General features: G+C 47.1%; 9 protein-coding genes across 9 annotated transcripts; 6 read left to right on the top strand and 3 right to left on the bottom strand.

Annotated features, from left to right (window-relative positions):
- Window positions 1-83: 83 nt before the first annotated feature.
- On the bottom strand, window positions 84-1,071 carry N7529_005728 (uncharacterized protein; the record flags this gene model as incomplete). Its single annotated transcript, XM_057241255.1, has 3 exons — window positions 84-582; window positions 649-790; window positions 852-1,071. 3 exons carry the CDS (start codon window positions 1,069-1,071, stop codon window positions 84-86), a joined length of 861 nt encoding a protein of 286 aa, XP_057096614.1.
- Window positions 1,072-1,811: 740 nt separating this feature from the next.
- Window positions 1,812-2,487, top strand: N7529_005727 (uncharacterized protein; the record flags this gene model as incomplete). Its single annotated transcript, XM_057241254.1, has 2 exons — window positions 1,812-2,173; window positions 2,265-2,487. Coding segments are annotated over 2 exons (585 nt in total), but the record flags the coding sequence as incomplete, so codon positions are not given.
- Window positions 2,488-2,500: 13 nt separating this feature from the next.
- Window positions 2,501-3,373, top strand: N7529_005726 (uncharacterized protein; the record flags this gene model as incomplete). The annotated part of the gene is made up of 3 exons (XM_057241253.1): window positions 2,501-2,589; window positions 2,645-2,984; window positions 3,005-3,373. 3 exons carry the CDS (start codon window positions 2,501-2,503, stop codon window positions 3,371-3,373), a joined length of 798 nt encoding a protein of 265 aa, XP_057096612.1.
- A 1,314-nt stretch (window positions 3,374-4,687) lies between these two features.
- N7529_005725 (uncharacterized protein) lies at window positions 4,688-5,347 on the top strand (the record flags this gene model as incomplete). Its single annotated transcript, XM_057241252.1, has 1 exon — window positions 4,688-5,347. The coding sequence occupies one exon, from the start codon at window positions 4,688-4,690 to the stop codon at window positions 5,345-5,347; it is 660 nt and encodes a 219-aa protein (XP_057096611.1).
- A 517-nt stretch (window positions 5,348-5,864) lies between these two features.
- lysB (homoisocitrate dehydrogenase lysB) lies at window positions 5,865-7,147 on the top strand (the record flags this gene model as incomplete). Its single annotated transcript, XM_057241251.1, has 4 exons — window positions 5,865-5,895; window positions 5,960-6,000; window positions 6,070-6,239; window positions 6,304-7,147. The coding sequence occupies 4 exons, from the start codon at window positions 5,865-5,867 to the stop codon at window positions 7,145-7,147; spliced, it is 1,086 nt and encodes a 361-aa protein (XP_057096610.1).
- Window positions 7,148-7,313: 166 nt separating this feature from the next.
- Window positions 7,314-8,383, bottom strand: N7529_005723 (DUF1769 domain-containing protein; the record flags this gene model as incomplete). The annotated part of the gene is made up of 3 exons (XM_057241250.1): window positions 7,314-7,564; window positions 7,625-8,143; window positions 8,218-8,383. The coding sequence occupies 3 exons, from the start codon at window positions 8,381-8,383 to the stop codon at window positions 7,314-7,316; spliced, it is 936 nt and encodes a 311-aa protein (XP_057096609.1).
- A 943-nt stretch (window positions 8,384-9,326) lies between these two features.
- On the top strand, window positions 9,327-9,830 carry N7529_005722 (uncharacterized protein; the record flags this gene model as incomplete). The annotated part of the gene is made up of 1 exon (XM_057241249.1): window positions 9,327-9,830. One exon carries the CDS (start codon window positions 9,327-9,329, stop codon window positions 9,828-9,830), a length of 504 nt encoding a protein of 167 aa, XP_057096608.1.
- Window positions 9,831-10,173: 343 nt separating this feature from the next.
- On the bottom strand, window positions 10,174-12,507 carry N7529_005721 (uncharacterized protein; the record flags this gene model as incomplete). The annotated part of the gene is made up of 1 exon (XM_057241248.1): window positions 10,174-12,507. One exon carries the CDS (start codon window positions 12,505-12,507, stop codon window positions 10,174-10,176), a length of 2,334 nt encoding a protein of 777 aa, XP_057096607.1.
- A 2,117-nt stretch (window positions 12,508-14,624) lies between these two features.
- On the top strand, window positions 14,625-15,848 carry N7529_005720 (F-box protein; the record flags this gene model as incomplete). The annotated part of the gene is made up of 1 exon (XM_057241247.1): window positions 14,625-15,848. One exon carries the CDS (start codon window positions 14,625-14,627, stop codon window positions 15,846-15,848), a length of 1,224 nt encoding a protein of 407 aa, XP_057096606.1.
- Between the last annotated feature and the right edge of the window lie 84 nt (window positions 15,849-15,932).

Raw genomic sequence — 15,932 nt, 5'->3', positions numbered from 1 at the left:
CTATCAACAAAACTCCATTCCTTCTCTATGTCATTCTGCCGGGCCATTATGTTGACAATCGCCGATGGAAAGCATGGCCTTTCTCAATTTACAGGTGATTCTAGGTCGTCGTACGCGATGCGCTTGGCAAAAATTGATGGCCAAACAGGCTCCGCAACTGCCCGAGCTATGAATAGCAGGACGACAATGATGATCTCCATCAAAAGGCCCATTCCAATCAAGATTCCAACGTCACCATTTGCGGGGTTGAACCTAGGGGGGCCATACTCCAACAACAGGAAATAAATAATTCGGACCAGCAAGAAGGGCAGAGTCAACACTGTCAGCAGCACCGCGTGGTGACCAGACTTAGGAAGAATTGATCGGGATTTCACTGCAAGCCACGCGACCAGACCGCACACATAGGCGAAAGTGACCACCAGAACAATGGATCCAGCCTCGCCCAACGAGTGCATATTGATACTCCCTCCCACCACGGCCAGAACAATGGCTATGAAAATGGGGAAGCGGAAGAAGTGCAGCGCAAAGCGAATCGACTTGGTCCATTTCGATTTTCCGGGTCCAGTTTCTCCGGATTGTCCACTGTTGAAAACACTGTCAATATCATCCAGAGCCACAAAATGTCTCTGCTAGAGTTTTTAGACATACCTTCTTAACATAACGAGGCTTACTTCGAACATAAGGGGCGAAAGGCCTACGCTTTGCAAAATAGATGCCGCGATCAGCATTGGCTTGTCCGGGTGCGAGTTAGCGGATGTGGCGAGCACCAAGGCTGAGCCAGCGATGCGAACTGTGGTAAATCATGAGTTTATGCCCAGAACAATGAGTTTTCGAGAGTTTCCATCACTTACTCTGCGACAAAAGACCGACCATACTCCACCAAGAGTAGAGAACGCATCGTCCGATACTTTTATTCTTGTTGTGGTGCCAGTACCGCTGTTCTTGCATGAACCTTGCACTAAACTGAACGATATGAATAAATGAAAATATCACAATCTCTGCAATGGCAATGTTTCGCTTTCCGGCTGAGATCGATGAATCCGCTGAGCGGGATAGAAGGTTGAGAACCATGGTGACTTTTTGATCTTAGGAACAGAATGTTGAAATATAGCATAAGCTATCAAGGGAGTGCAGAATGTAGCAGGAGAAGACTGAGGGCGATTCCGTCTCTTTAAGTATCTCCATATCGTAATTTGGAAATTCTTTCAAAGGCCTCGCGATTTTTGACTTTGTATATTCGGTGGATCTACCTCGTGGTAAATGACCCATTTAGGTTTAGCGTCGATGATTGGCATAAACACCCGCTACAAAGCCGTAATCAGAGGGTATGGGAATAAATTTTTTTATTTAAATTCGCCTTCGCGGTAAGTGACCCTTTTTGGTAAGATGGGGTGAAGTTATAATGGTATGCTTACGATTTCGTCCACAAAGAGTGGCCTCTCAACCATCACTCAAGCAATAATGTAGGAAGTTTATCGTATTTCTCCCTAAGTTTCGTCCACTTGAATTGAACAGTGCTTTCCTTCTACTTGTCCTCCAAGTAATCATTTTTAGTATTTCTCGTTCCGAGTCTCGTTCTACTATTTGCCTAAAACAGCCGATTTCGAGATCTAGTATTTGTACTATATCAACGGTGATCCGTTCGTGGGTGTGGAGCCGAGAGTGCCTCAAGCATCACACCGTGACTGGTAGCTGACCGTGGGAAATAATTAGGTTCTCTGGCGCTCTATCTTTTCTCTCTCTTTCTTTTTGTCGTTTTAAAAAAAGACATTAATCTACCATTCAATCAGTTTTGACTATATATACTTAGTCACGAGCGTGAAATCTTGAGTACAACTGTTCATCGCAAAATAGAGCATCCCACAGTCACTCGTTCTCAGCAAATCCCTGTCCCTCAAAATGGAGATAAGTTTGAATCTGTCACATTGTATAGTCCGGATATATTTATCGATCTCCAGGACCATGAATTACTTCACACCAGATTGCAACAACTATGTCCTGCAGGGCTCTTGCCCAACCAATCCCATGCTAGCTGCTGTCCATGCCCGATCCTCGTCAGCGTCCAGCACCAGGAGCTAATGAAAAACACAAATGAAGCTTTGGTGGCGCAGTCTCCGAAGCGCATGCCATTGACCGAAAAAAAAGGAGGATCTTCTGCGAGAATTTTCTTCCCGTGAGAGAAAACATACACACTAGGTATTAACATTGAATCGATTCTCAAAGTGGATAAATTCTCAGCCTGACCCTATATTATCCCGTTAGAGAGGACGCTTGGGATCGTGGCGACCTGACTTTCTCATTGAGCAGAATGAAGCTGGAAACGAGAGGCTTCGCATAAGTGAGATTAACACCCGGTTTTCCTTCAACGGGCTCATGCACGATGTGTATGTACAACAGGCCATGCGAGATATTGGCGTCAACGGTGAACATAATGGCCTCTTTGGCACGATCGTGAGATACGATCATCCAAAGAAAGCTCCCTGGTAAACAAAATTTATAGATGGTTGGCGAACTGTTAGGCTATTCAAGCCAGGCCAGCTTCTTCACTTGCTCAAGGGGAAAGAGCCGGGAATGGATAGTCCTATGGTTGTGAAACTATTTCAACGCTTTTGAGGATTAACTCCGCGGTTCATTGAGCCTGCAGATCTTGCTTAATTCCGGATCCAAAGTCAAGGGGCGAGCTCAAGCTCTGCTGTGTTATCGATAAAGATGTTCGCCTTTTGGTCCCCAGTCAGACAGAGAAAGAGGGAGATATTGTAGAGGAAATTTACCAAGTCAGACTCGACCTTGAACCTGAAATGCTACGCCAGCTTAGTCTCCTTTGTTTCAATGATCTACGCACCGTCTTTCTCGTCCACGATAAAAGATTGTTTGGAATTGTTAATGGTGAACTGGAGCCCCTAGTAGCAAAACGCGTGATTATCCCAGTGCAGACCATCACCCTGGACCTCAGCATCAAGAGACGCTTCTCCCTGGATCGCCAGGTCTCACGCACCTTCTGCAGATTTTGAAGGACTCTCAACCCCTAAAACAGATTACATACTTGAGCCAATCCGCAGTGGCAAGGGAGATGGGATCGTTTTTCAGGAGGGCCTTGACCTCAGCGGAATGGGTGTCCCGTGTCGAGGAACTAAAGTACGCTACTCTGCTTCCGGGGAGTAGCACGTGTGTGGTCCAACGCAAGATCAATCATATTTCGTACGATTTCAAGCGCCGGGCCTCGGAATCCAAGAAGAGATATCCTCTCGTTGGGACATATCATTCTATTGGTGGCGAACATCTAGGGTTTGGGATCTGGCAGAGTAGCACAGATCGAGTAGTAGCCGTCAGCCATGGAGGTGCATGGATGTGTTCCGTGATGCATTGTCCATAACGTTCAGAAGGCTCATATCTGCTTATGGTACCTTTTATTCGTTGTTCTAAAGAATACACATGGAGATTCATTGCAAATCATGCTTCAAATTTGACTTGTCTCAATTTAATTCAATACATTTCAAGGTATATTGCGTCTTGGAGGTTTCAAACCAGTGTGAGGGGAGGAGAGTGGTCTGATTACATCAAGGCTGCGGCGACGAGCTCCCTAATTCTCACTTTACGAGATCCTGGCATATCTCAAAGTCTCACCACCGCATGCAATACCCTTTTAGTACTGCTCAGCTGAGAACATATATACATAACTTGGCTATGTACCTCCTGGTAGGCTAGACTAGCTCAAACATGCATATTAGTCTGCACTAGGTGTAGATTTCAGTGCCATATATCTGACTTAGTAAAATATCATGTGTGGAGGCGCGCCAAGTTTGTTCCGGTGGCACCTGAACTGAATCCTAACGGCGATGGCTTAGATCTCGGTCTCCGTTGGCGTAGCACGGCTAGAGTTACGAATGAAATGGGCGCGTGAGAACAATTCCAGGCTCCTCCGCTGACATGTGCCTAAACACATGGGCAATGTCCAAAAACATAGCCTCAATCATTCCATAGCTCCATAGTGCCCATATTCTATGAGCTCAACCCATTCTTGACGTGACATGAATTTAATAATAGGATATCAGCGTCTTGACAATGTAGTTCAATATCGCCACACGCGCTAGCTTACTCAATGTTTCAGTATCAAGACTTTACCGATTTGGTGTTTTGGGCCACAAAGTTCCCAAATAATCCCCAATTTGTGGTTCTCGGATTGTTACCTCTCTGGTAGAAGTTTCCGTTTGTGTTGCACGTCAGATGCCAAGTATGTCGGTCTAGCTCATACGGTGCCCGGTAGCTTAGTACATACTTATGTATGTAGTACATTTTGGGTGTACTACAGATCCCCAGATTGACCCAGTATCAGGAAGTGGAATCTCTGGATTGAGTGATCTGCACCCCTGGTCTCTGTAAAAGAGCACATCATAGATGCAGTATATGTTAGAAAGAACAAGAAGCAGACACTGATCAATCCACCCGTAAGGTTCGTTCCTACTGTACCGACGCATTGCACTCACTCACTTATCTGTAACACTGCATATATTAACTAAAGATCTGCACCGCTGACTATACAACTAGGTGTTTCTGAAGAGCTGGAGTATAAAAATCACTGTAAATCATCATTCGTGCTGATCTTGATTTCATGTTCTACATGCCCTCCTCTTTATAAGCAATAGCAGCATTATCAAGGCTTTTTCTTATCATTGACCTTTTATTCAAAATGGTTGACGCCGCCTACCGCATTCCTGGGAAAAACGAATACTATATCTTCGCCGGCCGCAATTATGGCCGTGTCAGATTTACCTCAAACAGCCATGAGAATTCTCTTGTTGCTGGTCCAACCCTAATTCGCAAGGGCTGGAATACGATGAGCAAGGTCGACTTTGGCAGAGTGGACACTGTTGTCCCTGTCCCTGGCACTGAAAACCAGCTGTACGTTTTCTTCGGGGGCCGCTATATCAAAATAAAGCTCGATAATTACGATGACAGCTTCGTCACTGATGGAGTCCATCATATTGAATCTGGATGGAAGTCTCTCGTCCAAGCTGGCTTCGATACCGTCGATGCAGCAGTGTTGGTACCGGGGACCAAAAACGAAATCTACTTCTTCCGAGGCTTGAACTATGTTCGCGTGGACAATGCTACCGATAAGATGGCCCGCACAGTTACACCAATCAAAGATGGCTGGCCAAGCATTGCAAAGGCTGGATTTGACACTGTTGATGCAATTGTCCCGAGTTTGAATCACGAAGGTCACTTCTATGTATTCAGTGGTGATCAGTATGCGGTGATCGCGTTGGATCATAATAAGGAAGATACCCTGGTCGCAGCCTCGAAGTTAATAAGCGATGGATGGAAGTCAATGGACAAATGGGTTTAGTCCAATTATCCTTGGCAAATGCCATTATCCTGATTATTGGAAGGGGAAAGGACATCTCTTGGATTGGAAAGATCATTTCTCTAAGTCAAACTGTGTGAAGTGATACTTGAATGCTTGTGCACAGATAATGACCCTTCTCTTAAGAATGGTGCCATTGGATTTTTTCTTCCTCTAGTTTCAATTAGGTACGAATGAAAGCAAATGTGTGCAAATGTGTCTTCTCCCCGTAGGTACAACGACGTCCATCTAGGGGAGATGCACGGGGGCGGGGATGTGATGAACATCGATGAAGTTCAGAGGTAGCATTGAAATATATTGTTCATCTTGTTTGGCCCAGAGCCTTCTTTGTTCCACTTTTGATACAGTCAGGGTACAAACTACGTCTCGAGTCTCCGCTCCTCCGGACCCCGGAGTCAAGGCGGATTAGCAATGATCCGGTTCCGTATACAAAAAAGAGAAGCTCCGATGACGGCGAATGTCGATTTCAGGAAAGCAACTCTTCAACAAGTCAAACAAAATGGCTGCCGCTGCCCGGACACTTCGCATTGGTACAATTGCCCTTATCTTGTGGTTCTGTGGCTAGTCAATAGACTAATGGGCGGAATTATATAGGACTCATCCCCGGAGACGGTATCGGACGGGAGGTCATCCCGGTGGGTAGCCCTCTCATGACTCCAACAACGAACCAATTCACTGACTGAAAGTTGCTTCTTGATATATAGGCCGGTCGTCGGATTCTTGAGTCCCTCCCTTCTTCCCTGAACCTCAAATTCAACTTCGTTGACCTCGAGGCCGGCTACGACACTTTCCAGAAGACCGGAACTGCTCTGCCCGACAAGACCGTCGACACTCTGAAGAAGGAGTGTGATGGTGCTCTCTTCGGTGCCGTCAGGTAGATAACTTGCCCTCGCTTCTCTATTTGGTCAGTTCCGCTGACAATGGCTGCCAATCTCCAGCTCCCCCAGCACCAAGGTCGCCGGCTACTCTTCCCCCATTGTCGCTCTCCGCAAGAAGCTCGACCTCTACGCCAATGTCCGCCCCGTCAAGACCACTGCCGGCAGCAGCAACGGCAAGCCCATCGACCTCGTTATTGTCCGCGAGAACACCGAGGACCTTTACGTGAAGGAGGAGCGCACCACTGAGGGCCCCGACGGCAAAGTTGCCGAGGCCATCAAGCGCATTTCCGAGCGCGCCTCCAGCCGCATCTCCACCATCGCCGGTGAGATTGCCCTCCGCCGCCAGAACATCCGCACCGCTGCCCCCGGCGTTTCCACCCGCAACCAGCCCATGGTCACCATCACCCACAAGTCCAACGTGCTCTCCCAGACCGACGGTCTCTTCCGCGAGACTGCTCGCAAGGCTCTTGCCGCCCAGAAGTTCTCTTCTATTCATGTTGAGGAGCAGATCGTTGACTCCATGGTCTACAAGCTCTTCCGCCAGCCCGAATACTACGATGTCATTGTCGCCCCTAACCTGTACGGTGACATCCTTTCTGACGGTGCTGCTGCCCTCGTTGGTAGCTTGGGTCTCGTCCCCAGCGCCAACGTCGGTGACAACTTCGCTATTGGTGAGCCCTGCCACGGCAGTGCCCCTGACATTGAGGGCCAGGGTATCTCCAACCCTATCGCTACTATCCGCAGTGTTGCTCTCATGCTCGAGTTCTTGGGCGAGGAGAACGCCGCTGCCAAGATCTACGCTGCCGTTGACGGCAACTTGGATGCTGCTCAGTTCCTTACTCCTGACATGGGTGGTAAGGCCACTACTCAGCAAGTCTTGGACGATGTCCTGAAGAGACTGTAAAAGAAATCTTGTAAATCAACCACAGTTAGCAGATGATGCTTATAGAGAATGAAGCTGTAGTTCTTCGTTGTCCAGAAATTAAAATTGAGTTCATTCTAATGAAATTGAAGATTGGCCATTTCCCATTGTACTCCGTGCTACAATCATCTATCAAAACCGAAGCCCCTCACTCAACATCGTCAGCCGATGGCTGGGGCTCCCACTCAAACTTCCCCAAACTGCCCTCACTTTCCCTGCTCTTGCTATCATCACTCTTATCCCGTTTGTCCTCTAATTCCTCAAGAACCACCGAGAACAGCACAGCAAGATAAACCTGCCCCGTAGACGTGTCTTTCAGAGTATACCGCAGCTCATGATTCTTCTCTTCCACATACTTCATAGCATGCAGAGTGAACCCAGGAAGACGGATAGAAAAGTCTACTAGAAGTCAGCCCGCGAGTTCAAACAAAACGATCATCCTGGCTGTAATCTACTTACCACTGAAAGATAAGTAAGGATTTCCAAAATCAGCCACATACATCCTGCCCGGCTCAAATTCAAATTCTTTCCTATTCCCTTCATTCTGGAAATGTTTCCTACGCCCCTCAACCGTATCAGGAATATTGTGTTGCCGACGAATCTCCGCAGCTTCATCGCTATAAGCGCCTTCTTCAATTACCTCGTCATGAAGGGTGGGAACTTTGTCTTCTTTGCTCATCTTATCTCCGATTCGGAAGATATCCCACGTAGCCAGTGCCGGGCTGTACAGATACGGTTGATCGGCGTAGACATCGCCGTCTAGGCCTGGATCGAGCGTCCATTTAACCAATTTCAGTGCGGAATTGAATCCCGGAGGGAGAATGTCGCGGATTGGATTCTCAAAGTCGTTGCCGAAAAAAAGGTTGTTACCGTTCACTGGTTCTTTGAAGATTATCGAGAAACATATGGAGTATAGATCCTTTTTGTGCAGCTCATGTTCAAAATACGGGCTTGTTGAAGGTGATTTCTCGGGATACCCTGTGTTATTGGTGAGCTTTGCCAACGCTTCGCTCTCCAAAACTGCATGAATGGATGCAGAGCCCGAATCTTACCTGCATAGTCCTGGATTCGTACACAAAGACTCACAATCGCATGCTCATTTTCTATGCGGATTGTCTCGCCGTTCACTGGTACCACTTGATGAGTGTTGCGGTCGTACACTGGACCGGCTGTCACTTTCAAGCGGTATTTGTGGGCATTTGTGTCATGGTCGGCCATGCTCAATTATGCGATATTGGCTGGATATGTTAATGAATATTTTTGCCTGGTTGCTCTCAGGTCCTTCTATATTCTAGTCTAGGAGTGTGAGTGCTGGTCACAAAAAGCTCAAGCAAGAAGAAATCTGGGTTTATGTTGACGCCCAGTAACGTCATCGTTGACGATCCTGTTATCGATAAGCTATTCTGATTTTCCTAATATCGACTAAGCGTAGATTTACCTTGAGCAACCCTAAGTTGTTTATTATCCCGAATAGTACAAAAAAAATGTTATTTCTGATTGTACACAGCTAGTCAACAAGTATTTATATGTAAGAGATGTCTACATATGTAGTAAGGTATCTTCTATAAAATTTGTCTGTCCAATTGGCTGATTAAATCCGACTGGGCATCTCGAAGCCCTGGAGTATTTAGAATTGCTTCAAATGGAGTTATCAATCTCCTTACAATGACACTGGTATACGGCAATCTTCGGCCCTGTTCTGGCCCCCAATATTGATCGTTTGGGAATGACCTCATGGCCCCAGAAAGAGTTCGGAACACCAATGTGATTGGTGTTGCGGGATGTTCTTGGAGATGCCAAGCCTACGCTGAGGTGTGAGATTAGCATCAACAAACATATAATAAGGTGACTGATCTTCCTCTATAGATTGAATTTGAAGCACGTTGAATTTGAACTTATACAAAATGGCCTCGTCCGAGACCCAATCTCATATTGTTTCGAATCATCCATTCACGGAAGACTCGAACACCGTCGCTTCGTCTGATATCCCCTTTGGACTCCTCAACACATTCAAATTCCCACCACAACAACTCCGACTTTTAAAATCAAATTCTCATGGAAGGAATGGCAAGGGAAAATTTTCGACGCAAATAATTCCAACTCAGATCCCCTTTACTCAATTCACTTCCCATTCAAATTCGCATCTAAATCAGCAGCCACCATGGTCTTCACAAAAGTCCCAAGTGAGGAAGTCATTGGGAGCGGAAAACTAAACGTTGTTTCCATCAACCCAAGTTACGAGCTGTATGGACACAAGGCCAAAATTCTGGCCCAGAAACGCTGGCGAACCTTGTATACGCACCGCTCACTAAACTTTTCCAAAACCGACACCCCGGTCACATTGACATGGACTAGCGATGCTGGCTTCAAGACCTGGGACTTCGTTTGTGTAGATGAGCAGCAGAATGCTGTGGCTAGGTTCTCGGCCAACCCGTGGGCTGTTACGAACATTGGCAAAATCGAGTTCGACGGTCCCAAGAAGAATGAAAGAGCCGCGCAGGAGGAGATTTTGGTTACGGGAATCACGCTGTGCTATTGCATTTTTGTTCGCTGCAACAATGTATTCAATCTCTTTGGTGCTATCTTTTCTCGGCCGGGGAGCAAAGCACACATTGACCCTCAACCAAATCCTGTGTCTGGCGAAGAAGTTTCGGACCGGCCCTGATTTGACTTGGGTGGCTTCAGTTGATGATCTGTTGTTTTCGTCTGCGGTTAAAAAGATACCATCTGATAATATAAAATTTTTCATGAATCAAGAAGACAGTGTGTATGTAAGAGAAACTTGAAGACATACTTGCAGGTGTTGCCAGGATTTTCTTGATTTAATGTAGCTCATTGAAAGGAAAGTGTGTTAATTTTTAGAGATATATAGAAAGCCATGTGAAGGCGCGGAAGTATAAGATGGACACAAGCCAAACTCCACCAAAACAATGAAGTCCGTTTATACGCCTGAATGTGACAAAAATCAAATAATAATAGAATGACAGTATAAGGTGACAACCAAAGCATCAAGCAAACTCCGATGTGGGAAGATCAATGTCCGAGTCGAGACTATGTTGAAGATCCGAGCTAGAAGCATCTCTCATGAGCTCTTCCTCGGTCAAAATTCCAATGCCACTGTCCATCCGGCGCCGATTCTTGCCCCGACCAACTTCAATGTCAACGAATCGGGTCATGCTAACGGGTGTAATTGGCTCGGGCTCGCTCCCGCCCCCCATGGTGGTGGTAGCATCGGACATGAGATCGTCCGATTTCAGCTCCCAGTTGGCTGCGCGAACCTTGGCTCTGCGGCGCTCTGAGTTTATAGTCTCTTTCATGTGGGCGAATGACCGAGCTTGGTCTGCGGCCCATTTGTCTAGAAGCTCGTTCCGAGCTTCGACTTCGACTTGGAGCTGCTCTCGTAGACCCTTGTTGAGGAGGTCAAGGCGTTGAACTTCGGATTCGGCGCTATCCAATGATGTGGTGAGAGCCGAGATACGGACGTTGAGAGTTCCATTGTTTGCTTCGTGGCTTTGGAGCTCGCTGTGATTTTGTTCGAGGGCCTCGATTGCTCTTTGATGTTCTTTTTTGAGTACCTCCACCTGAGCCATTAAATCATGAACTTGAATTCGATTGGTTTCGATTGTTTCTTCTAAATCCCGAATACGAGAGTTATTCTCGGAAGCAGAGGTCTCAGCCAAAGAGCATTTCGAGCGCTCATGGGCTACTTGCGTCCTGAGTTTGAAGATTTGTCTCGCGTAATTTTCCTTTGTAGCCGTGTTCTCCCTTTCAAGGTTGTCGATGAGGTCTTCGAGGTTTTTCACTTCGTCATGGTACTTGTCGAGAGCGGCGTTTAATCTGTCAATCCCAATGGCCTGTTCTTGGCCTTCACGTTCGAGATCTTGCATTCGAATTCGTGTGTGGAGCATATCGCCCGCCGAAGATGTGATGGAATTCTCGAGGGTGTCAATTTTGCTCGCAGCTGTCTCATATCGATGTAACAAAGCATCGAATTGTCCGCGTAAAGCCTTTTCCCGTCCAAGTGAGCCGTGATGATAGTGACGTTCCGTCCCCAAATCTTGAGCTAGGGACTCAACGCGTTGGACTAGTGCGTTTAGTGTGCCCTTTCCATCCTCAAGGCTAACATTGGCTGTTTCACCCGGGACAGCGCGCTCAAGCTCAAGGCGTGCTGAACGGAAATGACTTCGCATGTCGGCAATAACATCGTTCACGCCCTCCCCGGAGAACCCCATGCGAGCACATTCCTGGCTGACTCCTTCTAGCGCCTCGGCGGCGTCCGAAGCACGAGATAGAGCTGCTGACAGTATGTCCAAAAGGTTGTCAAAGAAATCTGATGGCGGGGATGAATGATTAAACAAATTGTTAAGTCTAGGCTCATTCAACTCAGAAATACGCGATCGACACGCATCAAATAATGTTCTCTTCTCCCTTCTGGCAGCCTCCAGGTCAAGGGTCAGGGAGTGGATATCTGATATTTCCGTTTCATCTGAAACATGCATTTGAGTGGTAGTAGAAGCCGATTGAGGGTGCTCAATTTGCACCAGGCTATCAGAAACCGCAAGGTTGTGTCCTCGCATACCACGGAGGTCTGGAGAGCTGGACACAATGATAGCACTATCACTGAACATGAAAGTGTTATTAGCGCCGTTAGTCAGACAAATTGTATCATCCTCGCTGTGGTTTGAAGCCACCGACATGTCCTCGCATGATCTAGGTGCCTGGGAAGTCATCCAGTAGGATTCGGCTGTCAAATCCTGGTCCTCAAATTGCATTGTACTGTGCTTCACAGAGCTTAGCTCGTTTTTGAGGGCATCTCTCTCTTGGCGCAAAGCTTGCATGGTCTTCTCAAGCTTGCTCGCGTCGCGCTTTTCACGTTCAATATGATTGATCTCATCGCTTAATCCGATTCGTTTGATTCTTCTCTGAGTACGTGTATCCAAAATTTGACGAAGGGGTGTGAATTGGATTCTCCGCTCAGTGCACGTCTCATCGAAGGGCTCTACCGGGTCATACGACCGCGAGAACCGTGGTGTTGGGGCAGACCTGCGTCGTGCCTTTCGGCTCGGTGTGCGATCTCCGGAATCTGGATTGAATGATGTACGGCGCATGGCCGGGGTCAAACCGGTAGACCCAATATCGACATCTTGCAGTAACTGGGGACCGGGGTCAGAAAACCGAACTCTCTTTCTTGATTTCTTTGGTGTGGAAGATGTGGTTCTTTGTTTGAGGTCAGCATCCTCGGATCCTGCTGCCAAGCTTTGTCGAGTCCGGTGCGAGACTGGGGATTGGCCTGGAATAGAAGAGCTATTCTTTCTCTTTCTTCCTAGTCCATTGACATCCATAATTGAGCGTGTTGGGATAATTCAAAATATTGACATCGGAGTCTTGGTTTCACCAAAGTAAAACAACAGGGATGGGCATTTATGTATAAGAATAATTCTATATCTGCTTGTACCCCGGGCCGAGTAAACAAACAAAGTTAGTGGGGCTCAACAGGCAGCAGGGGCCCCGACGCGTGCCTATTCCGGCCATAAACAATCTGCTACTTTTGGCGATCAGGTGACATTTTTTCAATATTTGATCTATCATATCTTATGTATCTCAGGTGGGAACACAAGTCGAAAAAGCAGAAACAACTGGATTTAGTTATTTAAAATGGGTTGCTGTTACCTAGTTAGTACCCTGCAACTACATACTATACACCGAAGTTTAGGCTGAACCTGATAGGATCTGTCAACTGGTAAGTACCTTAAGTTCTATACTATAATGTCTCACTGGTCATGCGGGGGAATCATGGAAAACCAGCCGCTCAGAGAGCAGGAGATTGTGTGCTATGCAATAGACACTTCTGTCCCACGCACCGCCAAGAGCTTGTCTGCCATGATAGGAAACCAGAACAGTCACGTCGAGATCACATTCAACGATAATATCAAATGGCTCGTGGGTTTTCGCCTTCCAGGCACCCATTTACCGCTACATAAAGTCCGTGATTAGAATCATTGAAGCGAAACTGCCACTATAATTTACCTTCAACGGTACACTTACATTCCTGTCTCTCAATTGGGAGGTGGCGACTCTTCAACAGAGAGAGCACGTCACGCAGCAGTTGGCTGATATCTTCCTAGAAATTAAGAGGCATTCATTCGAAGCAATGGGATCACCTGTCCCCTCGGTGGGAGATGTTATGAACGTCGAAGGCCTCACACATCGACCAACGTTCCGGGTGGTAAAGGGACCACTCGGTCCTTTCTCTTTCTCGCTAGAGGGCTATCAGGTCATTTTTGGATGATAGCTAGTGGCGAGATTGACTCCTGCTATCCAGTAGACACCTACCTCGTCCATCGATTTCGCAAGGATATTGTTGGCACTCTCTGCGAAGTCGTCCCATCAGGCGACCAATTGTTTCTCAAGCACCTAGACGAAACGGGTGACCATATTCTGGTTAATAGCCGTTTCGATATTGTGAGAATCATAGACTAGGAATAGACGCAAACCATTTCTAGGGCGGAGGCATTCTGTTCCCCGTGTATGATGCGGCCGGTGGCTAAGTTCTACAGCGGCTCTAATGAGCTAACCGCGGATGAATTGCGGCTAGCTGCCATCTTTCGCAAAAGGATCGTGAAGATTTCACCATCTGTGCCCTTAAAGGTAGGAAGGCTCAAGATTTTTCTTTCTCTTAGGCATGATAGTTTTTTTTCTAGATATGCAGACACTCCCACACTTCTTCGCAGGACTTCAGCGGGTCTTCCGAAGGACTTTGACCACGAGGAGTGGGAGGCATGGAAGAGCAAAGCTCTCAAGTAATGGAAAGGTGATGATTTACTCCTTGGATTGCTGGAACTAGAATGAAATGGGGGGGCGGGGGGTTGCGAAGATGATAAGGCTAGACGGATTTTACAGAGCCTTTTTTTTGTAATGGGATGTACGCGTATTTCGTTGATTGTTCGTTATGTAGAGTGACATGCCTACATAATGTATAAATGCCACGTTTTTAAAGTTGATGGGTTCGGCAAAGCGGGTAAATCGATTTAGTTCATGCGGAGGAGTTGCTATCTTCTTATCTCTAATGAGGTCCAATTCACAATATTATCGCAGTCTAACTATTGGTCACTGATGATACTGGAGTCTGGAGACTAAAGATTCTTTCTTCTTTGTTATTCGTAAATTGCACAACTCAACGTTGGAGGCATGCATCCCCCTGAGTGTTCCAGTGATGTCATCCGCGCATTAGTGAATGGGACCTGTCATAACCTACTCTCTCACGGCTGGAAACAACCAGTACATTCTCATTGATCGCTATGGCAGTCGTACCTCCCGACTTGGTATGTCTTGTGAATTATGTGTCGAGGACAAGAAGTGGAATATTTGTGCCTCTGCTGACCTTTGTATGTCTGAGCCATAGATGCAATGCGACGTCAGTCTAAATACCCAGCGATCTGGATTGGAACAGCAAGCGAAAATGACTAATCCTTCGCTTCTTCTCGAAAAACTACCTCCTGAGCTCATCCGTGTCATTATCTCCTATCTCTCCGCTCCGGACCTTGCATGTATCGGTGCCACATGCCGATCACTTGCCGCCCATGCTTCGGATGACCTGTTATGGGCAGATCTCATAAATGCAAGGCTGCCTAATCAAATCAAGGACCCAGGTATCTTCGCTTCATTTCGGCGTTTATATTTGGCATATCACCCTTGTTGGTTTATCCCTCAACACAAGATCTGGTTCGCGGACAACGAACCCACGGGAATTTTGATCCTGACTCGCTATAACAAACGCCGGGGTGTCATTGAAGGATATCAGATGGTCGCGGAGCGCGGAAATCCAGAATTTTATTTTTGGAAAGCAGAGCCCGCAGAGCCAGCAGAACCCGCTGTATTGGTACAATCTTTCGACCCCATCGTCCGTTTGTTGTTAGATGACCCGACTTTGTTCCTCAAAGACCCAGACCCGTCATGCCTGGCAGCTCCAATCCAACGGTTTTCACAGTCAGAAGAGCGACATATGCCCTTGGCGCTGGAAGCCCACCATGTCTACAGCTCCCTTTCGTTCTGTTCCGCCATAAGTAACAACCAGGAATCTCTTACCGATGGTGAAATGTGCTGGCCACCTCAGATTATTCCAAGCAATGCCCGCACATCCCGTCATACGGGGGGCCACCAGCCAGAAAGAATTAAGCGAATGTCGGACATGTCTGAATCTTCTTTTCGTATCAACAAGTGGACGAGCTTCCGGGTCGCGTTCTCGCCAGGCAGAAGCCAGTTGCATTCGACTTTTTCGACACTCGACCCAGATTTTTACAACCCGACTACAAAGAAGCCGTACCAGGGCATTTGGGTTGGAGACTACTCTGCTCATGGATGTGAATTCTTACTTGTTCTGCAGAAGGATGTGGATGAGGACCTTTCGGAAGAGTCACGGAGCATTGATGTCAGCAATGGCGAAGATGGCCCAGAAGTGGACGACATGATCGATCTTGGACAGCGAGGTCGATTAGAAGGTATCAAGCTTACAGGTGACATGAATGTACCGCGGGGTCAATACTCTTGGGTAGCTGAAGACATCGGCCCCGGGGGCTTGGTGGGCGTGGCGGTAGAGGAACCGTTCATAGGTGCCCGCATGGTCCGTTGCAAAGGCCATGTCGCTGGAATTGGCTTTCAGGATGGTGAGTACTCCTATTACTAAATTGGAAACGTTTGCTGACAAGATCTCCAGACATATTTATTCAATCCCAACTAATACTCATATCTACTGATCTCATGGCCCATT

The sequence above is a fragment of the Penicillium soppii genome (assembly GCF_028829465.1).
Source record: "Penicillium soppii strain IBT 18220 chromosome Unknown utg000005l, whole genome shotgun sequence".
Classification (NCBI taxonomy): domain Eukaryota; kingdom Fungi; phylum Ascomycota; class Eurotiomycetes; order Eurotiales; family Aspergillaceae; genus Penicillium; species Penicillium soppii.
The sequence above is the reverse complement of the archived record's forward strand: the minus strand, read 5'-3'. Positions and strand labels throughout refer to the sequence as shown.